Raw genomic sequence first — 27,687 nt, forward strand, 5'->3', positions numbered from 1 at the left:
AAAAAACAAACAAAAACAAGTCTCCACTACTGAAGCCCGCAATCAAAACAAATCGACCACGCGTGCTTTTCCCGCAGCAATGACGTCACGCTAAGCCCCGCCCCCACCATCTCTCCCCGCAAGTAAACAGAAAACGCTGAAGGGGAAGAGAGAGAGAGAGAGAGGGAGAGAGAGAAGGGGGGAAAAAAAACAGTCCGGGCTGGCAGCCGTGTACTGGCGCGTGTGGCTCCCGCGCGCGCGCGCGTGCCTTCGCCGTGTCCGCTCTGCGTGTGATGTGCGCGTCGACGACGGACCGTGGCGCGTGCGTGCGTGCGTGCTTTCGCGAGGCGACGGCGAGGGATCCGGGGCTCCAGCTGACTCGAGCCGCCGGAGCGATGAAGGAGGGAGAGGCGGAAGTGAAGTCACTTGACAGACCGTCCATGTTATTATTGTTATTTTGGTGGTAGCCGTGCGATGAGACGCTGCTGGGGAGCCGCTGGCCGACCGCTGACGTGACCGCAGGCCGCCCTCTTTACCCGAGAAGCCCCCCCACCGCCGCCGCCGCCACCACCACCACCTACCCCGGCGCCCCTGCCGACACCGACACCGACACCGACCCCCCCCAGCCGGAGACAGCAGCCGGGTCAGGGCTGGAGGATCCGAGGAGGATCCCCGCAGCTCGCTCACGACGCTCCAGGGATAAGAAAGAAAGAAAGAAAGAAAGAAAGAAAGAAACAACACTTGCGCACGGACACAGTCGAGCACGCCAGTTCACGGCCGTGTGGCCCGTGCGCGAGCGTGGTGCCAGCCAGCCAGCCAGCGTGCGTGTGTGTAAGCGGCGTGTGACGGGTGGTGGTTGGGCCGAGCCAGTGCCGCTGCCGCCGCCCCGGGCAGCAGCTGCAGACATGAACGGGATCACCAAGGGCCGGTTCGAGGTAGGACCGAGGGTGGGAGTGGAGCGGTGGTTCAACTGTTTTCTGTACAGTAGACGTGGTGGTGGTGGTGTTGGTGAGTGCGGGATTGGCAAAAGTGCGTGATAGTGTTTGTGTTGTGGGCGTGCGTGTGTGCGTGTGCATGTATAGCATGTGCGCGCGCGCGTGTGTGTGCGTGTGTGTGCGTGTGTGGTCGTCATGCAGCCGGAATCCGAGTCGTTGTTGTCGGTCAAGGATAATCTGAAATCCTGCTATTGTACCCCCCCCACCACCCAACCCTCCTAATACTGCTGCTGCTGCTGCTGCTGCCGCAACAGCAACAGCAGACAGCGACAACATGGAGCTGAGTGCTGCGGGACAGGAGGGCTGTGGCTGCGGCTAGTCAATATATCAGGGTGGCTGCGGCTGGCCGCCACTGTCGCCTGAGGTTACAGGCTGTTGTTGTTTTGTTTTTTTACCAGGGTCGCGACAAGGGAGGATGTAATTGGATCTTTTTGTGTGTGTGTGTGTGTGGGGGGGGGGTAAACACAAACATGGTTAGCACTGATGGAATTAGTCATCAGAGCTGTAAAAGAACCTGTGACACTTCCCTCCAGCAGGTTCTGGGAGGCCCGGAGACACACGGCAGACGGATGTGTTGTTGACAGTAGAAAACATGAGCGCTGTAAACCCGTTGATATGTTGCAGGGGAGGCGACACCGACACACACAGGGCCCCTCGGTGTGTGCGTTTGTGTTTGTGTCTGCATAAGCTAGCGATTGATTATAGCGAAGCGGCGTCAGGAAAAAACGACAGCCGTCAGACTTTAGGCGTGGATGCTATTTCTGTTTGCTTTGTTGTGGCGAGGTTCTGCAGGATGCTGAGGTGACCCAAGCTTCAAAATGCTTGAAAGTTCCTAATGTTGTGGTGTGCATCCGTCTTGCCAACCTCCTCCAGGAAGGGCTTTTCGCCAGTCTATGGATTCTGATTCCTCACAGTTTGGAAACGGCTGGAAGTGGCAGGTGCTAGCTGGTCTTCGGTCCTCCTGGAACGTGGTCGTTGGAGAGCATCGTCCCGCAGGGTTACGAGAAATATCCCACTGAAACAAGTGAAGAATCGAACAGAACCAGAATCTGAGGTGGTGGGCAGCCGAGGTCCCACCGAGGTACCGTACTGTGGCGAGCTAGCTAGATAGCTTACGATACAGCAGTGGCGCGTTTAGCTTTGGAGCTCCTCAAAACTTAGCTGAACTCTGCTAGCTGTTGAAGACTTGTTGGCAGCTGGATGTTGTAATGACACTGGTTGAAACGTGCCAGCGATGACAACAGGATGAATGGATTAGGATGAGAGTTTTTCATTTTAGTTGGACAAAAAAACAAAACAGGAAGCACAGGTACAGGGCGCAGCTGCAAGCCGAGCTGCTGGCTACACAGATTAGCGATGATGTTGCAGGAGCTGAAGAAGGGTTTTTTTTAGCAGAACTGAAGTGCATTTTGTTTAGTTAGTTAGTTTAGTTGTGTGACCTACCAAGTTAGAACCATGGACTCTGTTTGAATGATTTTTTTTGGCATTTTATGGGGACAGACTTGCAGAAATACCCAATACATTTGCACCTGTTACTGCATTTTAAGAATCTGTCATTTATGGTGCCTGGTAGCGACTATAATGTGGAATCATTGCTTTGACGATGTCGTTGAGAGAGTAAGGTGACAGGTGCTACTGTCACTGAAGACATATGCTGCCATTTGAACAGGAAGATTGCCAACAGTTTATTCCCCCTTGATTTTTTTTTTTGCATTTGTGACTCACTCGACTTTAAGTCACAAGTGCGTCTGCTCCAGAAAGGTCAGCGTGATCATTCTGTGCATGTGCACACACGTATCGGAGGAAGGCGGTGCCGATCTGCCGTAGGCCCAACGCCGGATTCCTCTGCGTGGTGGGAAGCTCCTTTAGAAGAATGCCTCGACTGGCCTGCTGCTGCTGCTGCTGCTGCTGCTGCTGCTGCTGCTGCGACGGACCTGCCGTGCCACCAACCTGTTGCATCTGTTCGCTTCCCTCCGTACATCAGTCAAACCGCTTGAGTGCCGCAGAGGCATCGCCGCCAGCGTCGCCAGCGTCGCCAGCTCACACACCTCCCTTTTAAACACCGAGCAGAGGGAAACTCCCTGCTTTGGGAATGCTGCTCTGCTGACTCGGGGGAACCGGGTCGCCGGGAGCGCCGAGCGGAGGACTCCGGCGAGGTGCCCGAGAAATGGCTTCGAACCCGGCTGCCGTGAGGCCAATAGCGGCGAGGGTTTTCAGCTTTTGCCCGCCGCAACAGCTGAGCGGGGGGGAGACGAGCGCCTCGCAAAGAGCAGGGCAGCATTCCAACCTTTCGCCTGGCCATGATTTATCTGATCAAGGATCAAAGGGAAGCATGCCGGGGAAAGAATGTGGCATGACTCGTTTTCTTTTGTTTACTTTTATAAATTATTACCCGAAGATTGGTCGAGTATGAAAAGTCAGTGTGCAAGCTAAAAAAAAAACAAAACACTGCCATGGCTTCTTATTAATGCTTTTATTTATTTATTAATTTATTTATTTGCAGGCCTAAAAATATTTTTGGGGTCAAACTCAACTGAATACCTTGCGAGTGGGAGTTACGCCAGGTAGTTTTTCATGATTTGATCCTGCGTTATGCGACCTTCTCCTTCAGACAAAGTCCTAAACAAAAAAAAATGTGCCGGGTTGAACCTGTTAATATTTAATTGTCTCCCTGGCGAACCAGTTTAATCAACACATCTCACTGCGGCTTATGTTTGCCGTCCGTCCCGTGTCACGCGCTTCTCTGCCCGGCGATAAGGTCAGAGGTGAGGGATGTGCCGCTGCAGAGGTGGTTTGGAATTAAATCTAAATTTAGCGCTACACCCTGTAAGCCACCTCTGGCTTCGGAGACGCACGCAGCTAATGTGCCCGTAAGCCCCCGACGTCTATTGTGAGGTCTGGCGCTCGGCACAGGCTGTACCGCACAATTAGGGTTAATTTAATTTCAGCGTAATTGGTGCGGGTTTCTGGCTGAAGGCGAGCGCGGTGTGACGACAGCCGAGGCTCTGTTGGCTCTGCAGGAGCGCGGAGTCGTCTCTCAGGCAGGCCAGACCGGTGAAGTCCGGTGGATTTGTATCGCGCATCCATCTGGTGAAGAGCCCGGAGAAAGTGTTTTTCCATCCACGGTGGGAGCGGCCAGGGCTTCCCACTGGTCGGAGGTTGAGAGTCGGTGGGTGCTGAAGTGGCCTCCGCCACTTCTTGTCAAAGCCAATCTGGAGTCAAGCGAGAAGCCAAATCTTACGTTCAAGGAAGTTTTCAGGGATTCTTTTAATACCAAAATGCCATCAAACCCAACAACAAAAAAAAAACAAAGTCATGCTCCTGCATTACTGGACAGCAGACGCTAGCATAAGCAAACCGCTACTTGCCTTTTCCTGTCTTCATCTCCTTTTTCTGTTTCTTTACGTTTGGCATTTTCGTTTGAGATGTTCATGAAAATATGAAAACGTTTTTGTTTTTTATTTATTTATTTATTTATTTTTTGCACATCCACGTCTTAGTCTGCAAAAATGCTTTCTTCCCATTACATCTTTCAAACTCCACCTCTGCGCTGTGTGTTGCAAAACCTTTCCTTTCACAATGCCGCTGATTGTCTTCACAATACGCAGAGCCGACGGAAGGACAAACTTTAGAAGGGAGTTTTCCAAGATGGATTCCAAGGTTTGACTCCTCAGCCAACCTGCTGCGTTATGCTGTTAAATCCTTTCAATCTTTTTTTTATTTTTTTGATCAATTTGTTATTTGGCAGAGCCGTGTGTGGGAACCGTTGATGGACACGGCCGCTAATTATCCCGTGCTGCTAAATACCGGATTTCTGTTGTTTTGAACCAACGCGTCTGTGTGGTGGCTCCACCAAGCTGCAGCTGGGGAAATTTAAACAGTCGAGTTTGTTTTTTTTTTAACACACCCCGCCCTTTTTCTTCCTCGCGACGTTCCACCTCGCTCCCAGATTTTTCATCATCCCTCACTGGAATCCAGTGCGAGTCTTTCGGCCTCCTCTCCTTTATTGCTGTCGAGGAGAAAACATCCGTCTTGAAGCTCGCCGGAGAGCCGAGCACCAACCTTTTCATCCCGCTGTGCCTCTCCTCGCTCCATCTTGTGTTTCTGTTTTTTCTTCTCCCCTCCCCTCCTGATTTTTGGAGCTTGAGTCTCTCGCTCGGCTCGGCAGGGAGCCCCCCCCCGCCCCCCTCGCCCCCTTGCCCCTCCGCCCCATCACTACCCCTTCCGCGCTCGCTCCCCAAACCCTCCTTCCCACCGTCTAAATTAGATCCAGTTCCTGACGGTTGCAGGATTCTGGATTATCGCCGGCCACGGAGATGCGCGTCTGCGGCTGGAGCTGCTGCCAATGTGGGTGTTTGCTGTCATTGAAATTCATGACTGAATGCGGCCCACCTGATCTAGAACGTTCTGCCTCTGCTCTTCAAACACACAGGCCCCGAACTGGAATCACCTGCAAGTGTGTGTGTGTGTGTGTGTGTGTGTGTGTGTGTGTGTGTGTGTGTGTGTGTGTGTGTGTGTGTGTGGCCCAGCAGATGGCCAGACATCCAGCGAGTAGACTAATTGAGATAAGCGTGCCAACAAGCTGACCAGGCTAACAGAATTATAAGCTTGTAAGAAGGAGACCTGGAAAGCCAAATGTACTCCTGCCTTGTTTATTAGTGCAGCTTGACTTGCAACCAATTTTTGTGGCCCCCCCCACCCCCCACCCCCCTTCCACTTGTTACTGGCGGAAAAAATGTGTTTGTCTCTTTCAATATTCTCAGGTTCGACGGTTTCCCTGAAACGACTGTAGCTCACCTGCTAGCTTGCGCATTAGAGGCGTCTGGCATTGACCCGCTGAGCAGTTAGCTGACAGGTATTTGGACTCGCGGCTGCAGGATAAACACAGATGCACTCGATGGCAGTCGCAGCGTCTCGCTTCCATCTACGCCGACAGTGAGCCAGTGTGCGCAGGGAGGATGAATTCCCCCTAATTGGAACGCGACGGGTCGCTAAAATTGCAGCGAGTCTCCCGCGGCGACGGCCGTTTTCCATGAGCTTTAATGAACATGCGGTCGGGGGGGGGGGGGGGGGGAGGAGGAAGGAAAGTGAGTGTCGCACTTTTGTGGAACCTTTGACAAATGGGGTGCATCGGCCCTGACTACCAACCGTCCTTTCCACCTCCAGAAAACAGGGTATTTAACCCTCTGTTTACAGCCTCCAGATAAAAAAATAAAATGTTTGGTTTGTTTGGATCTTCCACATGTTTAAAAGAGCTGGTGTGGGAAAACACAGCCTGCTTTTCTCCAGGCAGGCTTGTAACCCTTTGTGACACCACAAAGGGTTGTTTTCCCTCTACTTTACAAATTGATTACCTCAGTTTTAGTGTGTTTTAATGTGGCACTGTTACAGGCTGATAGGGCAAATAGGGAAGCACTAAACTATTTAAAGGTGGTTAGGATTTGGGTGTTTTCCACTATTTAGTCACATTTGGGGAAAAACAGTGCAAGTAATAAAACCTTTAATTGTCTTGTTATATATTTATATATACACACACACGCCCGCGCACACACACACACACACACACACACACACACACACACAGGCTTCCACTTGTCATGCAGTGGCGCTGACGCAGTTGTTGTTCACCTTGTGTCTTTGCAGGTGTTCTCAAACAGCGATGAGGCCGCCATCAACAAGAAGCTCCCCAAAGAGCTTCTCCTGAGGTGAGATTAATAGACCAGCGCCTCCATCATCCGCCCACGCACCCCGTGCGCCGCGCTAAACAATTTAGCCGGGGACTGGGGATTAGCTGCGGGTTGCTCATTAGTCAAAGCGGCCTGAAATCACTTTTGTGTGGGAGTATGAAGGGGTTTCATTTTCCTCACTGCTTGTGTGCTTGTACTGGTTATAGGTGTGTGTGTGTCTGTGTGTGTGTGTGTGTGTGTGTGTGTGTAGGTAAGTAAGAAAGTGTGGCCTACAGGCCAGCATTTTGTCGCCTGTGACCCACAACCCAGAGTGTTTGCCCGAGCTGCAGCTGCACTCGTCACTCTGCATAATTTTTGCATCTTTGTTCTGCAAGCTTGTTTTTGTGTGTCAAACACTCATGTTCCTATGCAAAGTGTGTGTGTTTGAGTGTGTGTGTGTGTGTGTGTGTGTGTGTGTAAGGGCGCGCTATAAATAGCCCGTCTTTGCTGGCGGGGAATTCCGCATTGCTGTGCTCCTCCGCTGCTCCAGCTGTGCATCTGCAGAGGCGACCAGTGCACCCAGCAGCCACCAGTAACTGCATGTCACTGGTGGACAGGAACACAGAGCAACGCTCACACGCACACGCACGCACACGCACACGCACGCACGCACACGCGCGCACACGCTGGCGGGTCTTCTCACGGCAACACATGACCTGCCGTCACATGCGGCGCACCGAGACACTTACACAACGGCAGCGGTGAGGAGGGCTCCTTGTTATTGCGGTAAATCCTGTTTTAACAGCGTGGAAAGTGGGTTGACTGGAGGCTCACTCCGTGTGTCCTATTATGATTTCCTTATTGCCTGACTTGTGCCGATGCGGCGCATTCACGACGTGTGACTTTTGTGATTGCAAGGTCTGAGGTTCTCACTTCAAACGACGGTTGAACCGCATCGCCGTCCCGTGGGGGTGAACTCCCCAGGGATTGGACCGGTCCATTCTGTAGGCGCTCAAACACGCGCTCCCGCTAATCAGCACTTTGTGATGTCATGGACGTCACATGGATGGCCGCGGTTGGCTCTGCCCCTCTGAGACTGCGCTGCTTTTACCTCCTTTGAAAAGTGGAAGTTACCGAGGAGGCCTGGGTTTCAGCAGGAGGCTGTGAACAGAGGGCTGCACTGGCGGGGCTGTTTAGCTTTGCAGGTTTTATTGGGCCGTCGATTCAGCTCCACTGGGGCCTGGGATGGAAAATGAAGTCGAGTAGGAATATGGATTGCTTCCACGGAAATCCATTTGGAAATCATTTTCAGGAGAATTTGTCAACGGTGTAGGTTTGCAGCTGAAAGGTATTCAAGCAAAAAGTCTCGGCGGGGTCGTCTTTTAATTAAAAGGACCGAAAAAGAGAAAACATTAGTCGCACTTGAATGAAATCTGAATTTTTAAGGCTATTAGTTAGTTATATCTGCTGGTTTACTTCCAGGAATAATCCATCCCACCCTTGTTTCCCCAGGAATGCATCAATAATTCATCACTTTATACTTTATACGACTGTATTTCGTCTCCCGCTTTTATTTCTCGGCCACATTAGCGTCGCTTTACAAGCTACACTTTAGATATCTCAGCTGTTCACCCGCTGAACTTTATGGCTCGCTGTCTTCGCACCCTCTGGTGCCCCCCCCCCCTCACCCCCCACTTCCTTTGCTGCCAACCCAACGTTCCTGTCTCACTGGGGTTACTATGACAACCCACACTAAACCCACACTGAGCGCTCCAGTCTCCCCCAGCCAGGGCAGGTGTGCAGATTTTTCGTTTTTCAGCAAATGGAACTCCCTCCCATTAAAATCTCATTATGTGCCCGAATGGAAAGAATAATAATAATAATAATAATAAAAAAAAAAAAAAAGAAATCCTTAAATGGATTTTGTGGGAGTCACGTAATGGCTGATTTGTTTACGGCGCTGCCAAATGCGCTTGTTTACGCAAAGTGTGCTGGTGTTCCTGTGACAGTGGGTTTTTAGATCCCTCCAAATGCTTCTGTTGAACCTGACACCACGCAAATGGAATATTTCCCCAACTCTGTGATTTTGTTTCACAAGCCTGGAAAAAGACGTCAAACAAAGTGGCTGCCATGGGGATCTTTGTGTAGAGGGCTTGAGTTGGGCCAACTGGACTTGTGCCCTTCATCCGAAAGTCTTCTTCAGCTCTTCCAGATGATTGATGCAACAAAACGCTTCTGCGCTAAGATGACCTGGATTACTGAGAACCTTCACAGACAGATGGGGATCTTTCTTACTGGTACCAGTTCTGATGGAAGTGACCGCACTGCAGCATCTGCACTGACATAGAGTATAGTTATTATTATTATTGTTCGGGACTGAGCCACAGCGAAGGCCTGCTCTCATCAGAGCAGGTCTTCGCAAGGCGAAGACTCGATTGTTCTTCGTATTTTTTTATTATTTCTTTTTTTACCACGCCGCTTGTGGCTCCGCCTCTTTCTCCCCAAACCTTGCATGTGAGTCCGGTTAGAGTTTTTAAACAACTGTAAAAAAAAAATGTTTTTTTTTTAAAATTCACGGTGGAGATTTTCAAGATGGAGCGGGCGAGACACCGCAGCCAATCAGAGGTCAGCTTTCATTAGTGTGAGGGTGTTTTCAATGGAATTTTTTGAGGTCAGTGAAAGGCCTCTGACACATAATGGAAAGCCGCTTTGTATTAAGACAGACAGACAGACAGTCGGTCGGTCGGTAATCGCTGTGGCCACCGTTCATCCCTTGTCAGAAAAGGCAGCCTGATGATTGGTCGGCTCCTCCGCACCCAAAACTTTGCACGCCACTCGCACGTGCCTTGTGCGATATACATACGTCATGTCGAGCAGACATGCCCCCACATGTTCCTCACCCCAGCAGCACGCAGTTAAAAACACGCCGGCTTTGTCTGTGTGTGAATGCGGGGAAAGGGGAAACAATGCTGGTGTTCCTGAGGGTTAAAAGGACGTTGGGACCCCCAGCTGCCCTCTGAATGCTCCGAATACTTGAAATTGTCCAAAGTTTGGCCCTTTGACACTCAGTTTGTGTTGTTTTTCTCAGCATTTGATCTGCTGCTGCTGTGCCCGTGTTGGTTTTATTTCCGTCTTCTCCATATGTAAAGTGTGTGTGTGTGTGTGTGTGTGTGTGTGTGTGTGTGTGTGTGTGTGTGTGTGTGTGTGCGGGTGTGGTGTTTGTCCGTCTGCCCTGTGCCGTCTCTGGCCTTGCCTGCTTGTCTGAGCGCCAGAGATTACTCATTGGCAGATTAATGGATTGAGCTGACCCAGTAGCCTGCTGCCTGCGACCCTCTGTGGCCCACAGCTCAAACAGCACCGTGTGTGCGTGTGTGTGTGTGTGTGTGTGTGCGTGTGTGCGCGCGTCAGACGCCACATGATTCTTCCGTTTGCTCCAACGTGTTATAACATGAAGGAAGAAAAAAAAACAACAGATTAAATTGACATTTCTGGAGCTAGACAGCGACCTCGCTATCGGAGCCTCACCCTCTTGTCTGCTTTGTCCTTCTCTCGGCAGAATATTCTCTTATCTAGATGTGGTCACGCTGTGCAGATGCGCCCAGGTGTCCAAGGTAAGAGCTTCCTGTTCAGTGCCTCGTGAACTGCTAACGCACCAGTTGATTTAATTGGCACAACGGATGTGACGGTAAATTCTAAACCGCGGCTGCGTGAGCTTTCTAGAAACATCTGTCATGTAGCGCCATCTGCTGGTGCTATTAATAATAATAACGATAATAAATAATAAAAATATTTTTTATTTTTTATTTTTTAAATAACTTTACAACTTTACTCATTTATGCGTCTTTGATTACTTGTAGACAGGTGAAACTGACACAGTGAACATTTCTCTTGATGCTGTTTTTATAACTGAAATTACACGTCACCCGTCATCCAGCTGTGCAAATTCTTGCATTGGCAAAAAAACCCCACCAATAATTACAACAAATAATGTTTAGTCTGTGAGTAACCCAGTGCAATTAACAAGTAGGGAATTGGTTCAGCAATTTTACAGAACTCTAACAAGGTTCAAAACGTTGATAGAATCAAATCAAAAACAAATTTCATCATTTTGCCTGGCATACATTCCTTATGTAGTCAGTTTGATTTGTTTCTTGAGCTCTAACTTGGGTGGATTTGAGGTCTGAAAGATTCAGCGACAAGAAAACCTTTTTTTTTCCTCTCCCACATTATAACTTTCCCAACTGTCTAATATTCACATATTCAAGCGAAGCCCTTCAATTTTTGATCGATCCACTCCCCCGCCTGCCCCTCCCGCGTGCCGTCCCGCACTCTGACCACTGTGTGTCTCTCAGGCGTGGAACGTCCTGGCCTTGGACGGCAGCAACTGGCAGAAGATCGACTTGTTCAACTTCCAGACGGACATCGAGGTGAGGGGGTAGAGGTGGAGGGAGGAGGAGGAAGAGGTGAAGATGAGCCGTTGTGTTTGTGTTTGTGCGCTCGCTGAGTAGCATTATCCGGCCGGAGGCTTAGTGCTGGGTCAGTGGGCTTCGGTGCCAGCCGTGACGTCACAGCTGACCCTGTCTGTCCCTCTATCGCTCTCGCTCTCTCTCTCTCTCTCTCTCTCTCACACTCATTCTCTTTCTCTCTCCCCCCACAGGGCCGCGTGGTGGAGAACATCTCCAAGCGCTGCGGAGGCTTTCTGAGGCAGCTGAGCCTGCGGGGCTGCCTGAGTGTCGGAGACGCCTCCATGAAGTGAGGGTCTCATTGTGTCTCCCGCAGGTCCTGTAACTCAGCTGCAGGTTGTGAGCTCCAAGTCGCTGGTGCTGCTCTAAATAGCGGCCTGCATCAGTCTGCTCCCACTGGGATTCTGTGCAGGAACCTGCAGTTTTGATTCCTGCTTGATTGCACTTTATATTGCCTTCATGCATAAAAACAAAATAAAAAATTGATTGCAGCCAAAATTGCCCCACTTGAAGATTCCTACTCCTTAAATTAAAGTTCTAAGGAATAAGATAATAAAATCGCTGTTTTGTCATTGCACAGTTAAATTTAGAGACTAATTATTCACACAAGTGCATATATTTTAAATAAATATTGAGGTCCTGCAATAAAGCGCTTACAAAATAAAAGTTGCTGTCAGTAACTCTCCAGTAACGTTTTCCTTCTTCTTCTTCTTCTTCTTCTTCTTCTTCTTCTTCTTCTTCTTCTTGTTCAGGACCTTTGCCCAGAACTGCAGGAACATCGAGGTGCTGAACCTGAACGGCTGCACCAAGATCACGGACAGCACCTGCGTCAGCCTCAGCAAGTTCTGCTCCAAACTCAAGCAGCTGGATCTCACCTCCTGCGTGTCCGTCAGCAACCACTCTCTCAAGGCCCTCAGGTGGCGCTCACGCGTTCCGCTTCATGTGCAGAGAGGCCGTGCGTGCGGTGTGCGGTGAATGCACGCTGCTTCAGTGTTTGCTGTCTGCTGTTTTTGGCTGCAGTGACGGCTGCAGGATGCTGGAGTTGTTGAACCTGTCGTGGTGCGACCAGATCACGCGCGACGGCATCGAGGCGCTGGCCAGGGGCTGCAACGCTGTACGAGCGATGTTCCTCAGAGGCTGCACGCAGGTAACGGCAGATTGTTGTATTTCATCACTTCATCACGTTCAGTCTTTTTTTGTTTCCTTTTTTTGTTTGTTTGTTTTTTTTCCACAAGACCTGTGTTACATTTCACAGCTGTGCTCTATAAACACATCAGTCGTTGCTCTGACGTCATGGAAAACCCCTTCAACATTTTTTTCAATCATTGGTAGTTCAGTGGTAGTTCGCTCAAAATTGATGTTTCACCCATTTATTTACTTCCCATTTTCTACTCTGTCTAACTACACATGGAGACAGCAGCATTTCTAAGTGTCTTCCATGTGTCTGGAAGCCCGGTTTGACTCTTCAGGGAGACTTTGTCACTGTGTTTTCAGTCCAAACATCCACCACTGTCTCCTGTGAGACAGACTGGAGGATGAGTGAGTTCATGTGGACTCACATGAGAACTCTGCAGGAGGCCGAGCGTGCAGTTATAGACGCGTTAGGTTCCCTCTTTCTTCAGCCCGCGACTGTCACTGGCCCCCTGCTGGGTGGAATTCGTTCCTGCTGTGAAACTGCATAACAGTTGCCTGATATTGAACATGCCGCCAAAGCCTAAAGTCACAGATGCTGCTTGTGTAATAAAAGGGTTCGCGAAATTAAGAAAAAAAGTTTTCTACTTCTTCCTACTTCTTCTTTGCACTGCGTGTGGTATTTTGTCATGTTTTTGCTTTGGCTTTATTTTTCTTATATGCATTATTATCTGTTGGTTCTTTCTTTTGTATGTGCAGATAGTTACATATTTAATACAAGTTTGAAATGAATATATTCATTCCTTAATTCATTCATTCATAATCGGCACAATTTCATTTCTGGGTGAACTATCCCCTCTACACACACACACACACACACACACACACAGTACTACTATCAGATCAAAGAATTGCCTTTTTGTTTGCTTCTAACCAGCTGGACGACGGGGCTTTGAAACACCTGCAGAAACACTGCCCAGAACTCACCACCATCAACATGCAGTCCTGCACGGTAAGCACCGCCCCACGGCCACTGGGTGAAGGGGTTGACGAGGTTTGCTTTTCACCCGTTAACTTATTGGCTGTGTCCGTCCGCCTGCTACTCAGCAAATCACGGACGACGGCCTGGTCAGTTTGTGCCGAGGATGCCACAAGCTGCAGATCCTGTGTGTGTCTGGCTGCAGCAACATCACCGATGCCTCCCTCACTGCAATGGGACTCAACTGTCCCAGGCTCAAGTAAGACACACACACACACACACACACACACACACACACACACACACACACACATACACACACTCTCACAAGGACACATTGTCTTGCTTTAGTCTGCAAATCATCTACATTGTGAGCAGAGTCCAAAAATAGACAGGAATTGCTATTGTGAGAATGGTTATTTTCGAATTTCCTGTCTCTCAGCGTTAACCTTGCAAAGTGTCTCAGCAAAAATCTCATTTTACAATTTTACAATCCCATTACTGCCTATAGAATGATAAAATTCAATTTCTCCAAATAGCCCTCAGCAGGCGTGTGTGTGTGTGTGTGTGTGTGTGTGTGTGTGTGTGTGTGTGTGTGTGTGTGTGTGTGTGTGTGTGTGTGTGTGTGTGTGTTCTCAGGATCCTCGAAGCTGCAAGATGCTCACACGTCACCGACGCCGGATTCACCGTGCTGGCCAGAGTGAGTTCAACTTTAACCTTCTGTCATCTCAGCCGTATGTTTCACCTCCTCGTGCTCAACCCGACATCCTCCTGTTGTCTTTCTTGCCAGAACTGTCATGAGCTTGAAAAAATGGACTTGGAAGAATGTATTCTGGTAAGGCGACGTCTTGATTCCTACTTTATTCACAGCATAGATTGCAGTTTTTCTTTTCTTTCTCAGTTTCTATGCCACTAAACACGGCTGCTATGTTTCACACAGGCGCTCTTTGTGTGCGTGAGATTTTTTTTTTTAAATATCTTATAATATACTTCTTGTGGTTGATGTTTCAGCTGGTCCTGCAATAACAGACAAGTCTTTTTTCTACAATTTTCAAATTGTTTTTTTTTCACATTTTTTGGGCCAATCAAGTCAAAATAATAATACAAAAGTAATCAGTAGGCTTTGATCTGGGCTTTTTTCCTGATAAATTATTTGAAAAAAGTGCATAATAATGAGATTTTATGGGTAAAAAGTACATGAAAACAAGTGCATGAAATGAGAGCAACAAGAATCAGGAAATGCACCTTGATGCTAAAATGCAATGCCAGGTTCTGAAAATGCAAAATAAATTCAATACAATCCTGTAAATACAAGTCTGCTCAGCTCCAGTCTGTCCTCTCCACAGGTGACAGATAACACACTGGTCCAGCTCTCCATCCACTGTCCTCGCCTACAAGCACTGGTAAAAGAAAAAAGAAAGAAAAACAGAGCTAACCAGCGCCGGCCTGATTCCGTCCAAGCTTCCTCTAATCCACTAATCTGCCTGTCTCCAGTCGCTGTCGCACTGCGAGCTGATCACAGACGACGGCATCAGAGCCCTGAGCAGCAGCGCCTGCGGCCAAGAGCGCCTCACGGTGGTGGAGCTGGACAACTGCCCCCTCATCACCGACGTGACGCTGGAGCACCTGAAGAGCTGCCACCGTCTGGAGCGCATCGAGCTCTACGACTGCCAGCAGGTCACCAGGGCCGGCATCAAACGCATCCGGGTCAGTGGGAGCATCTGCAATTGCAATTTTCCTCGCTTTTACTGTCTTCCTAACGGCAGTGGCTCAAACAGGGAGTGGCCCGGGTGGGATGAGTCCTTCACGATGGTGTCGGCACTCCTGAGGCGGTAAAAGCCGTGAAGGTCCTCCAGTGTGGGCAGAGGACACCCAATGACCTTCTCGGCCTTTCTGGTGACTCTCTGCAGCTTGGAAAGAAAAAAGAAGGCGAACTCAGAGGGCGGAGCCAGCACGTGCGCCCATTGTGACATCATAAGCGTCCACACACTTTGTGCCAAGTGGTGCAAGCTCAAGTAATTCCAAAAGATGGGCTTTTCTTCTCTCTGCCGAGTTCCTGATCTCAAACCAAAGCAGAAACATGCAAAAATAAGCTCAGCAGGATCCCCTCCCACATTGGAGATATAAATATGAACTCTTGAGCCGAAGATTTTGATAATAAAGATGCGTTGTTGGCCAGATGTTAACACCATACGAGGGAGAAACCCCAAAAAATTACAATTTTCTAACTCCTTTTTTTTCCTCCACGCAGGCACACCTTCCTGAGATAAAGGTCCACGCCTACTTTGCCCCTGTGACTCCTCCCCCCTCCGTGCACGGCGGGGGCCAGCGTCTCTGCCGCTGCTGCATCATCCTCTGACAGTGGAGGGCCAGGGGGGGCCACCTCTGTCTCCAGGTCCTGCTGCTCTGAGACAGGGCCAAACCGGGTGGGGTGGGTTTGGGCAGGGGGAGGCGGGGGGGAAGGGGAGGGGCTTCTTGGTGAGGTGTATGGGGAGAGGAGGGGCTGGACCCCGCTCACTGCTCCTGATCACTGATCAATACACAGACCGATCACCGCTGATTCCCCCGACCGGTTGGACCCGCCCCTCCTCTCTGCGGCCGAATGGACGGATGAGAAGAGGAGCGGTGGATGTGTTCTCTTTCTCACTGTCAACAATGACAAAAAAAAAACTGGTCCTCCATTTTTGCTTGTCTCACCCCACCCAAACGACCCACCAGTGGGTTTGGAGAACTGCTGATGGACAGCTGGAGATGGAGGAGGTCTGGGTAGAGGAACTGAAATGCATCAACTCTTAACCCACAAACAACAACGACAAAAAACAAAACAACAACCTGCGATGCATTGTTGCCTTGGACAGCAGGCCGCTCTCTGTGGAGTATCATCTCAACCAATCACATGACGCCTCTGTGTGAACCATCCTGTGAGTCTCTCTGCTTCAACCAATAAGACGGAAGCGTGAACGCGGAGAGCTGTTCAACTTTGGCACAGCCGACTCGGGAACTGTTGACATTTTGAAACGGGAAGTCTAAAAACAAAGAAGAAGAAGAGGACATGTGACCTCTGTGCATCTGAGAAATGCCCCCCCCCCTCCCCTCTGAGTGTACAGCAAACATTGGGGAAATTTCAACACACTCAAAAATGGAGTAGGCAAGAAAAAAAAAGTTTTGCTAAAGTCCATGCCTGTGGACCCAAGGAGAAATTTATTAGTGTCACTGAAGAGGAAAAACTATGAAATGTTGCCATTTGACAAAAAAAATGGACCTGTGATTGAGACTCTTGAGTGTCTAAAAGCATTCTGTACACCCTGTATGCTGCTGGGTAGAGTGGCCTCTCCTGTGCACTGCGTGGTTGTGTTGGCTTTTTACGCTGCGATCCAATCCCGCCGACAGCCCTGTGCACTCACTCCCACCTGACCACTTAAGCATTTGTTTACATTCAGGAACAGATTAGCACTGCAGACGGACCTGTTTACAGCGCCAGTTTCCACTCTCGTCACTGTAGAGAGCGAGTTTAGTAAAACTGTTGAAATTGTGGTTCTGCCACTTTTTTTTAAAAAAAGAAAAGAAATAAGGTCTGTGCATCAAATTAATTGCTGTGTGGACATCAATCAGGGCTAACATTGGCACAGCTTTGCGACGTGGAAGAGAAATTAAAGTAAAGCAAAGGCACTTTTCTGACAATCACACAAATTTAGTACTTAAAAATTCATTCAATTTAGGTTTGTGTAATTGGCAATTCACTGTTGACGTAGGATGTAATGCCTTTTTCTGTTTGTCTGTGCTTCATCAGAGACCTCTAGCAGCACAAGTAAGTATGAAAAATGAGACCACAGGTGGGTCAGGGATGAAGGGGTCTGCCATTTAATTTACAATCTATGATACCAACACAAATGCAAGTTGGGAAATTATCTTTACGACTACAATGCCTCAGAGCCTCGAGTAGGTTCTTGTGTGTGTTAACAGAATTTCTACATGCTGTGTCATACAATTACTGGATATGAAACACCACTATTCAAAGCACTGAAAATAGATGTATAAAAAAAAAAACTGGCAAAATGCTGCATAGTGCCAAGTGCTCAAAGACTAGGGTTTGGGGACTGAACAGATGATAAGTCAGAGTGAAAATAGGAGAACTGACAGGAAGATGAAGAAGGACTCTTATGGACTCCATTGCTGACTTCTCTGGCTGCCCATACTAACGCCCTCTCTTCGACAACTGTTTTAACAATTTTGTGTTGAAAGAAAATAAATAAATTAATGATACAAAAAAAATAACAAAACGATTAATAAAAGTGACTAATGATAAACGTGCTCTGCTTCTGGTGTGAGATTTTTCCCCCTCCTCAGTCAACCTCAGTCAACTGCGGCAAACGGAATAAACAAAAACAAGCATTGCTGCGGCTGCACCGCTAGATGTCACCCAAACGCCGTAAACAGCGGACACGCCCACACGAAACAGTGCGGCACTGTAACGAATGTAAAAATTAATGTGTAAAAATTTCCTTTACAAATATGTTGTTTTTACTCACTACACGGTTGCAACAGCTAAATTTAATCTCCCCCGTGATGCACACTACGGTTTATAACATCACATTTTTCGTCAGGCATTATGTAAGGCAGCTGTGCGGTGTGCGAAGACCCCCTCGGCCTGAACGTTGATCGGTCGGATTGCGCCTCTTGTTAAAACTGCAGTCCCCGGCAGCGCGCAAGCTTCCCACCAGCGGCTGTAGCGGCAGCAGTGGCGGCTGTCCCCCCTCTTTATTCCTGGAGTCAAGAGGAGCCCGTCGCCGTTGGACCGGAGCTCCGGTTCTCTCCACGGAAGTTTGGCGCAACTTTTCATCGCGGAAGGAGACGGCAGCTGAACCACCAACGGACTTTTTCTTCTGACTTGTGGCCATGGAATAAGAGCGGCGGAGGGGAGCCAGGCGTTCGGCCTGCGGAAAGAGACAAAACTGTCGTTAGCTAGCCGTCAGCTAGCCGGGCTGCAGCGAGCGGAGCTCTGTTTGGGTCGCCGAGCGGCTGGTTAGTTAGCATAACATATAGCCAAGCGGAGTGGCTCGCATGTCGCGTTGCGGATACTCTGAAGGAACCCGTTTGGATTTGTTTTGTCACCCGTATTTGCGACTTTTCAGAAGTTTCAGATTTACCATCACCACCACAACAACAACAACAACAACACCAGTGGGAGACGGCAAGCTGGCTAGGCTCTTTATCATTCAAAGTTGAGCCTCCAAACTGGATAGGAGCATGGTGTCTGTGGGGAAATAATCATCATCAACAATTTTTTTTTTTTATGACTAAGACCGTATGTTCATGATCAAACACCAGCTAGACGCAGCCCAGACCGCTAAGTCTCCTCGTCCCTCTGCGGGACTCCAGCTCAAGTCCCTCTCGGACACCTTAGCACCGGCTATCCCCTGTCCTCGGCCGCCTGCGACGGCTGGCCGCACGGCACGGAGTTCCCCATGGAGGAAAATGACAACATGGACTATTTTTACCAGCAGGTAATACAGAAGGACGTGAGCCGCCGGCTGCAGGTGGGCCAGGAGCTCATCGACTACCTGAACGACCCGCATCGCTCTCCGGACTTGGAGCAGGACAAACCCCGGCTCGATAAGACCGTAGACGAGCTAACGGGATGGGTGAACTCCAGCAATTTCAAGGTGAGGAAGGATCTGTGCCTCTGTGTCATTGCGTAAGGGCACGGCTGTGTCACTGCAGAGCTTGTTTTTGTTATTTAATCCAAGAAAGAGAGACAATGCAAAGAGGTTTTCAGCGATCTTGCTGCTGCTGCTGCTGCTGCTGCTGCTTGAATCGCTCAATTGCTATAGTTTACATAAAGCTGTGCTTTCATACCGACGCGCACTCAAACCTCAAGGAGAAGAGAGTATTTATTTTAACCATCAAGGCTGGATTACAAGATTTATTTGCTAATCCCGCCGGAAGATTGGGACATGTGCAGCGTTTTCCCTCCTGTTGGCTCTGCTGAAAGTTATCTTGGGTCTGACAGCGTGTCAGTGCTGAAGGCATCTATTGTGTGCACTTCAGCCGGCTGGCTGTGTTGGGGGGAGGGGCTGCCAGGTTCGCTGGCTCATTGTTGTTGTGACCGAGGAGGTTTTCGCCTCAATCTCAGTCGTTGGTGTTTCTTTTCTCTCCCTTTTAATCCTTAAATTTGCACACTCACTCGCTCACTCTTCCATTGGCCTCTTCCCCGCGCTGCTCCGGATCCTCTTTTCTCCCTCTTCTGTATTTATGTGTTGGCACATGTGCTTGTGTGCCAGGCAGCCATGTCTGCACAGTCTGCCTGGCAGAGACGCACTGAAATTCAACTCCCACTCCTCGTTTTGCGCTAATACTCTCTGTCTGCTGCTGATTTATGCGGGGTTCAGCAAAGCTGTGAGAGGAATCAGCCGGAAAAATGATTTTCCCTGCATGAGGAAAGTGTCCTCTGTGGGTTTTGAGTAGAAATGATTTTCCTGGGATTTCATTTAGTGTCGTTTTCCCGAATAAACAGCTTTGTTATGCAGTTTTTAACTCCCTTTTTTTGAAGCTATCGGCAGTGAGTCAAGATTCCTTATAAGACTACTTTTTAAAAAGTGTTTATTTTTTTTATGTACAATTATGCTGTCCAATTCTTGGCCTTTTGATGTGAAGGAACGTTCCAGTTCTGCATCTGACTCTGAAGTTACCAGAAGTGCATTTGAATGTCAAATCTAATGCCTTCGCTCAGTGTGGGTGAGTCATTCAAGTTTCATGAGAGACTGAAGAACACGGTCAAAGATGAAAAACGCGTGTGACACGTTAAAAGGATTGAAATGAACCAGGTTGCCCCTCACTTTGAAACGTCTTCCTTCCAGTGTGCTCTCCATTATGCTCTCCATCACGCCATTGGGATGCCTGGCTGTGGTGAAGGAGGCTACGTGGTGACACCCTGAGCCGTTCATACATCTGATTTCACTGGCGGTTGTCTCTGTTGGGTTGGATTTTAAAGATGGCGGGACGCGGCCGTGGATGCTGAGTCAGCACGGCCGCTGGCGGACGCCGAGATGATGAGAGAGCAAGAGAAGTGAAGTAGGCAGCTGGCAGCGGTGGGAATCGAGAAGTGGCGTTGATACGTGAGGTTTTGAAGTGGAAAACCAGTCAGTCACAAATCATAAATACCAACTCTAGTTCCTTTTTTTTTGGGGGGGGGGGGGGGGGGGGACCATATCTAACCCGGAACCAGGCTTAATTTTTTTTGCCCCCCTTAAACTGATTCACTTCTCAGCCTGTTTTTTGACCCTTCTTTGGCGTAATCTCCTCATGTATTTTACTCTGTCAGTATCACTGAGGTCTTTTGTGAGGCAGAAAAACAGGCGGTGGTAATTTTCCGTGCTGCGTTAGTGTGCACATGGCCAGAAGACTGGACATCAACAGGATGGAGTGATGGCCAATAATGCTGCTAGGCGGTAGCCTAATGTCAGGCCTGATGAGATTCTCTAGTATGGCGGCACACGATGTAATTGCAGCAGGAAAATCTCATCTCCAGTGTAGTTTCACATTTCATGCTGTGTTTATTTAGATTTGTTCACTCTTTATGCTTCACTCTCGCTTTTCTGTCCAACTCCTGGCTGTTGTTTCCCTATGAAAGCTGCGCTCCAGTCCTCCTGAATCCACAGTAACCCCTGTACACGGTATGAGAATTAACTGGATAAGCCACCATACACACCAATCTGCGTCCTCACAAAGAGCCTTTCATGCCGGGCGAAAATATTTACCTTTTTTTCTCTCTCTCACTCAGCATACCTCAGAGGCCCCACAGCAGTGTCTGAACAACTACATGTGTACATATGTACATTTTCACCCAAAGGAGCAGTTTTGATTAACAACCTAATTTGGAGGGAAAAAAAGATATTGTTTTTTTTGTCGTTGTGTTTTTTCTTTGTTTGTTGCCATCAGACCTTCTCTTTCTGACCGTACCCATAGGCCACCGTTCAGACTGCCTGCCCAAATCCAATTTTTAGCCCATCCTGATTGAAACCGGATGGCTCTTTTGTAGTCTGAACAGTCGCAAATCACATGAAATCCGATTTTTGCAAAATGGATTGAAACCTTCTGCAGGTGGTTTCAAATGGCGTTGGGTCAGATGTGTCTCAGTGTGAACAGCTCCAAACACAGCCATGGGTTCTGACTGTCTGTGACGTCACTCTACGCAACGTGCCAACCAATGTGCCACCAGAGGACGCCACTCCAGGTGTGGAGCTGCGACGTCATGGAGCAGACAGAAGCAGTAGAGAGCAGCAGTCAGTCGCTGGACAGAGGAGGACCCTCATTGGCTCCTCAGTGTGTGGGGAGATACAGTAGCTCCATTCAAGCCAAGCTCCAGGCCAGGTGTGGCAACAAGTGCCGCTGTCGCAGTGACGTGATGACATCACACACTACACGCTACGCTGGGCCACGCCTCCGCTGCCACCTCGCTGCTACAGCAACCTGTCAGATGGCTCAATAATGTGGCCCAGTCTGAACAGAACCACATCCCATTTGGACACTGGCTACAAAACAGTGTGGACAGTCAGCACTAAGAATGGGATTTGAGAAGGAATCTGATTTGAATCTGATTCGCCTGCAGTCTGAACGCAGCCTTGTTGAGCGCAGACACCACATAGTTGTGGGCTTGTTGGGGTGCCGGGTGGAGGAAGGGCCCACAGGCCCAATCCTCCTGCTGTCTCTCCCCTCCTCCTCCTCCTCCTTCTGCTCTTCCTCCTCGTCTTTCCCCTCCTCCTCTTTCCATCGCCCTGATTATTTTATGTACACGTTGCGGCAGCAGAGCGCCGTCTCTTTCTCCCGCGTCTGTTTATTTACATTCTGCAGAGGAGGGAGGAGACGTTGGCTGGTGACATTCCGAGATGCGGAACATCACGTCAGGCGTTGCTTTGAAAACACGGCGCAGGATCGTGACAATAACAGTCATTTTCTGCCGAGCGTGTGGACGCTGCTCTCATGAACCCCGTCTGGTCGCCGCGTCTCGAAAACTTGTTTTCTTCTTTGCGCTGAGCCCTCGAAGGTTACGCACAAATCTCGCGTGCTCCGTCTGTCTCGCCATTCCATCTCGGGGTCGACGCTCGCAGAGGTGAAGCAGCCTTCTCTCTTTTACTGCTGCTCTTTGTCTCACTAAAAAATGTTGGGCTCAAAGTGTCGTCAGCAGGAAAGAGTGTGGGGAATCTTTTTTATTTATTTATTTTATTTTTTTGATGGTCTGTATTTTCGGAGCCACTCGGCATCACCGCCGCCGTTCCAAAACAAGCATTCCAGCAGCCGAGCACAGTGCGGGGATGTGATCGTAATCAGAAACACAGTGGAAAAACTCAACTTCAGCACTCGCATTAAATCGAGCTCACAGGTTCTGTTTTTTTTTCTTCTTTTTTTCCTTTTTTTTCTCCCCCTGGTGTAATTGAGCCAAATCACAGCGGAGCCAGACTGCAGATGAGTCAGGAGCATCCAGAGTCACTTTCCCAGGCTTTGTCAAAGTCCAACGTATACTTTCATGTTGTCACCGCAGTGATTCACGGTCTAGTTGATTGTTTTGGGGGGGGGGGTTTTATCCAAAAGATTGCGCTCTTCCACTCCAAACAATAGACAAAGACGTCGCAGTGTAAGAATGAGAGCTCTTCGTGATTACGCAACGACAAGGTGGCACAGCTGTCGACACACTAACCTCTGGTGCAGTGTGGCGTTAAGAATCCCCTCTGACATTTGCAAAACATGACATCCTTTTGGGAACATGTTTTTTTTTATTTTATAGACCCACTGCCACTGAAACAACCCCCCCCTTTGTTTTTATTTCATTCTATATCCAATTGTGTTCCTGCACCTTTGCATCTCATGAAGTCAGAGTTTCTTGCACAGCAGTGAATCAGGTTTCATCACATGAACTCTCCAGTAGTGATGAAACCTGATGTCTGAAATATACGGACGATATTTAAGTTGTTTTAGATTCAACCCAACACTGCGTTCGCTCATTGAATCTACGGCGGTTTTTATTGATGCCAAACCCACAACTTAACTTGATCATACATCTTCATTGTAAGTTGTTGTTTTTTTACAGTAATTCAATCTCAAATTCATGCATTCTGGATCGTCGTGTTAAACTCACCTTACTTAGTGTTGAGGATGGCGGTGGTTCGCTTTACGCATGAAAATCAAAACTTCTCGGTCGCCACACTTTAAAAAAATCATATCTTTCATTGTTTTGTTTAAATCTGTTCCGAAAAGCTTTCTAAATTGCAGGCACATCCAAAGGAAAACAAAAACATATTTTATGGCAACGGGAACTTAGATAACGTGGTCAAAAAACTGTCCACCTGCAAACCCACCTGACGTCAAGACAGGCAAAGCTGATGATAATAATTATAATTTATTATAATCATAATAAACATTTTTAGCAATACAATAGGCAGAATACACATAAACTAAGATACAAGGCGTACAAAAGTCATTCATTTAATGGCTGCAACACCTCTCAAGAACAATATTTGGTGTAGCCAAAGACTTCAGTTCTTTTCCTTTTTCTTTTTTATCCAAGCATTACCAGGACGTCATCACTTGAGGATGTAGTTGTCGCCATTGTTTCTCCTTTGGCGTGAAAGAAAAAGCCCCCAAACTTCAGATATGTTCATATTTGCCAGCGAAAAATTATTTGTGTTTTCGTGTCAATTCGTCTTTTTGCTACAAACTGCTTCAAACCTTAGCAGTTTTGTAGTTGCCAGCCTGTGTGTGTGTGTGTGTGTGTGTGTGTGTGTGTGTGTGTGTGTGTGTGTGTGTGTGTGTGTGTGTGTGTGTGTGTGTGGACACGGTGTTGCTATCAAAGACTTGCGTGGTGGTGACGACGACTTTTGGGGGGATCAAGCTGCTTTAAAAGCAGCTGTCAGCGGCCCAGCGGACCGTTGAGAGGGCGACACGGGGGAGGCTTTAATTCCCCGACAAGACAGAAATATCTTGTCTCCGCTGCGGCTCCGCACATGCGTCAAAAACAATGGAGAGGACCTCAGAGAGCCGACTCTCAACGGAGAAGTAAAAGTGAAGAGTCTCCATTAGTGTTCCATCCATGTATTTAATTTGATCAACTTTCAAGCTGTTTCATTTTCAGCGCATGATTTTGTGTCAATATTCTACACGTTAGACCCACAACATTTCTCCTCCTGCTTGTGTGCTGTAGGTGGCGCTACTGGGTATTGACATCTGCGGCGCCATCGTGGACCGTCTGGGGGAGCGCTTCAAGGGATACCTAGGCACAGGTGAGACTTCAAGGTTTCTGAAACTTTAAGATGTTTGTCAAACGGTTGCTCCTGGAATAAATAAAGCAGCCGTCCCAACCGAAGCAGACGGGTTCAGCGAAAGCCGCAGAGTGTTTGTGTCGGAATACACACACACAACACTCGTCTGCTCTAAAGCGTCAACATTGTGTTGTTTAAAAAAAAAAGAAGAAGAAGAAATCGGATGCAATATTTCGGCTCACGTTCTTCCATTTTGTTTCTCACTTCCACTTTTTTTGCTTCTCCCCACTGAGCTGCAGCAGAAGTAATCCTCTGCCTAGCAGGCGCTGCCTCCTCTCTTTTTTCAAATCCTCTCCCTCTCCTCTGTTCCGCAGTCAACCTTCACTCTGTGTCTGCGTTCGTGCCCTCGCCGCCCGTCTGGCTTTTACTCCCCCAAAAGCCACGTTTCACTTTCCGATAAAGCCCTCGTAGCCTGGATCGCATTTCACGCTTTGGTGTGTGTGTGTGTGTGTGTGTGTGTGTGTGTGTGTGTGTGTGTGTGTGTGTGTGTGTGTGTGTGTGTGTGTGTGTGTGTGTGTGTGTGTGTGTGTGTGTGTGTGATCTGTCAGTGCCAGCTTTTGTGCAAGTGGGCCTGCTTAAGGTGTCACCAGCTGTCTTTGTCAGCCAGACTGGCTGCTGTCACTGACAAACACACCCAGTCCCTGCAGTGCAGCTCCAGGATGCCTGGGACCTGTCACACCAGGAGGACTCTCTCTCTCTCACACACACACACACACACACACACACACACACACACACACACACACACACACACGCGCGCACGATCATTCTGTGCATCTCGAGCAAGGCCCATAGCTCTGCCATTTCCTGTCTCTTTGTATGAGGGTAATGAAAGCGTGTGTGTGTGTGTGTGTGTGTGTGTGTGTGTGTGTGTGTGTGTGTGTGTGTGTGTGTGTGTGTGTGTGTGTGTGTGTGTGTGTCAGATTGATGGTAAAAACATCTCTCCACTGCCACTGGAATCTCCCTCCCTCCGTCCCTCTGACTTCCATCTCTCCTTTCCTGTACTCTCTCTCCTCCCACACACACACACAAACGCACACACGCACAGGGAGGAAGATGAGATCATAGACGGAGCGATTGTATTGATCTGACATCACTGACTCCTTGTACAGAGCTGCTGGTGTGTGTGTGTGTGTGTGTGTGTGTGTGTGTGTGTGTGTGTGTGTGTGTGTGTGTGTGTGTGTGTGTGTGTGTGTGTGTGTGTGTGTGTGTGTGTGTATTAATGGATGCTGCTCTGTTTGCCGCTGTGTGCTTTTGTGTCTCCAAAAATGGAAGTGCAACATGAGATTACATAAGTCCGCATTGTGACTCAGCGTATTGAAGAGTTGTGACGGCTGCAGTCTGACCGTCTGCTGAAGATGATGAAGAAGAGAAAACAAGTGAAGAAGAAGCCTGCAACCCACGAGGGTGTTTGTTGGGCGTGTGTGTGTGTGTGTGATGTCACTAGCATCCAATGACTCATATTCAATGAATCAGTTCAGAGATCAGGTTCATGTTTGGGTGAGTGAAACAGAGAATTTCTGGGTTTGAATGTTCCTCTTGTTTTGGATCTAACGTCCCAAAAATGTGTTTTGTTCTTCGCCACTGGAGACGACATTACCCACAATAATGCACCCCCCCCCCATCATGTTTTTTTTTCTTCTTTTTCCTGCTGAGTATTGTTGCTGTTGCCAAGACAACCAGATGTTTTGGTAACAGAAGTGAACGCATACACACACACACACACACACAGGAAAAGGGCTGATGACATCACCCTCTCGTCTACCAGCTGGGTGTGTGTGTGTGCCCCTCAGTACGTACACACACACACACACACACACACACACACACACACACACACACACACACACACACACACACACAGTTTTATCAGATTGTGCCAACAGGATTTTTCAGTTTTTATTAAACTGATTGATGTTTAATGTCGTCTTAACCCAGGCAGGAGATTCTGGACCTCAGTTTAATGTCAGACTGACTTCAGCTTAAAGTTATTTTATGATGCCTCTCATTAGAGTTGCTACATCACTTCTTTTTTATTTATTTATTAATAAGTAAAAAAATACAAAAACTCCCAACTGGATGTTGCTGCTGACTCATCTTCAAGGCAATTAATGAACTGATGACTTTGAAGCTTTAGCTGATTTAATTACAGCACATCAGAACAGTAAAAACACCCTCAGCATTGCTCCTCTGACTTTAAGTTGACTTCTAATGGGTCACATTTCAACTTTTCTTAAAAAAAGTTGTTTAAAAGTAACTTGTTCTTGGTATATTATGACCATCACAGTATCTACAGGCGAATTGCTCTTTCCTGCCCCTACACTGTTATAACGATAATTACTACCCATGTAAAAATGTTAAATTAATTGTGACTAATTTAATTTAATCTATTAAATTCTTAAAAAATGAATCGATTGTTAACATCCCTACTTCGTATGTGGCAAAACTCACTTTTTATCCGTATTGATTCAAACTAATGTGCCACCACACGTCTTTAGCCTTTCAAAAATGAGAAAAGTCCACTTTTCCTTGACTCCACTTGTCAAAAAGTTCTGGAAAAACTGTCACTGATGCCTCCAGCAGGTGTTGGCAGTGCCCTGCAGGACCGCAGCGTTCTGTGTTTTTCTTTCAGGAAGCCGAAGCCCTTCGCTTCAGCAGGAAGCACAGGGCTAAATCTACTCTTCTCTGGTCATGTAGGACTTTCTTCTCTTTTTTTGGGGGGGGTTGATCCACTGTATGCAGCTGTGCACTGGTGTCTGAAGTGAAAATCAGGAAAAGACAGAAGATGTGAAAGAAGGGACCATCTAAAGTCTCTTGTAGGCCACATAGGCAACATTTGTGCGTTTGATGTGACCGAGTTGACACGAAAGCGTTCGATGATCTTGACGTTTATTTCTCGGTCCACTTGTCAATTCTCTGTGACCTCCTCTTCTTCTACTCCTCCTCCTCCTCCTCTTGTCAGTGGCGTTGGTCAGTGATGGCCTTCTCGCTCGCTCTCTCTCTCTCTCTCCCTCTCTCTCCCACACACATAAACACACACATTCGCTCACTGTAAGTGGCGATAACACATATAGTGCTGTGTCCACTAGAGGGCAGCCTGTAACGTCTTTGGCCTGCCTGAGTGTCACTGTGAGGCCTCTTTTCCTCTCTACCAGATGTAAA

General features: G+C 48.3%; 2 protein-coding genes across 14 annotated transcripts in view; both read left to right on the forward strand.

Annotated features, from left to right (window-relative positions):
- The first annotated feature begins 158 nt into the window (after positions 1 to 158).
- On the forward strand, positions 159 to 15,639 carry fbxl2 (F-box and leucine-rich repeat protein 2). The gene is made up of 14 exons (XM_076016155.1): positions 159 to 914; positions 6,618 to 6,679; positions 10,197 to 10,251; positions 10,993 to 11,067; positions 11,298 to 11,392; positions 11,856 to 12,020; positions 12,124 to 12,250; positions 13,172 to 13,246; positions 13,342 to 13,472; positions 13,853 to 13,913; positions 14,004 to 14,048; positions 14,560 to 14,616; positions 14,708 to 14,920; positions 15,465 to 15,639. Exons 1-14 carry the CDS (start codon positions 885 to 887, stop codon positions 15,570 to 15,572), a joined length of 1,299 nt encoding a protein of 432 aa, XP_075872270.1. The 5' UTR covers positions 159 to 884; the 3' UTR covers positions 15,573 to 15,639.
- Positions 15,640 to 17,888: 2,249 nt separating this feature from the next.
- Positions 17,889 to 27,687, forward strand: part of clasp2 (cytoplasmic linker associated protein 2) — a 49,803-nt gene continuing 40,004 nt past the window's right edge. For 6 of the 13 annotated variants that reach the window (XM_076016149.1, XM_076016138.1, XM_076016139.1 and 3 more), the window contains exons 1-2: positions 17,891 to 18,876; positions 24,408 to 24,486. In XM_076016149.1, coding sequence (XP_075872264.1) covers positions 18,679 to 18,876; positions 24,408 to 24,486 — 277 coding nt within the window. In that variant the 5' untranslated portion in view covers positions 17,891 to 18,678. Of the gene's footprint in view, positions 18,877 to 24,407; positions 24,487 to 27,687 lie in introns of all 13 variants that reach the window. The other 7 variants (XM_076016132.1, XM_076016133.1, XM_076016134.1 and 4 more) reach the window with 3 other exon arrangements.

Source organism: Nelusetta ayraudi, unplaced genomic scaffold (assembly GCF_046127955.1).
Source record: "Nelusetta ayraudi isolate G7.1 ecotype Tasmania unplaced genomic scaffold, CSIRO-AGI_Nayr_v1 ptg000219l, whole genome shotgun sequence".
In the NCBI taxonomy this organism is placed as follows: domain Eukaryota; kingdom Metazoa; phylum Chordata; class Actinopteri; order Tetraodontiformes; family Monacanthidae; genus Nelusetta; species Nelusetta ayraudi.

Excerpts from the sequence above, each read along its gene's own strand:
- fbxl2 (XM_076016155.1), top strand. The coding sequence starts at position 885 with ATGAACGGGATCACCAAGGGCCGGTTCGAG. Across the intron at positions 11,393-11,855 it reads GTCGGAGACGCCTCCATGAA|GACCTTTGCCCAGAACTGCA; the intron begins GTGAGGGTCTCA and ends CTTCTTGTTCAG. Across the intron at positions 14,921-15,464 it reads CCGGCATCAAACGCATCCGG|GCACACCTTCCTGAGATAAA; the intron begins GTCAGTGGGAGC and ends TCCTCCACGCAG.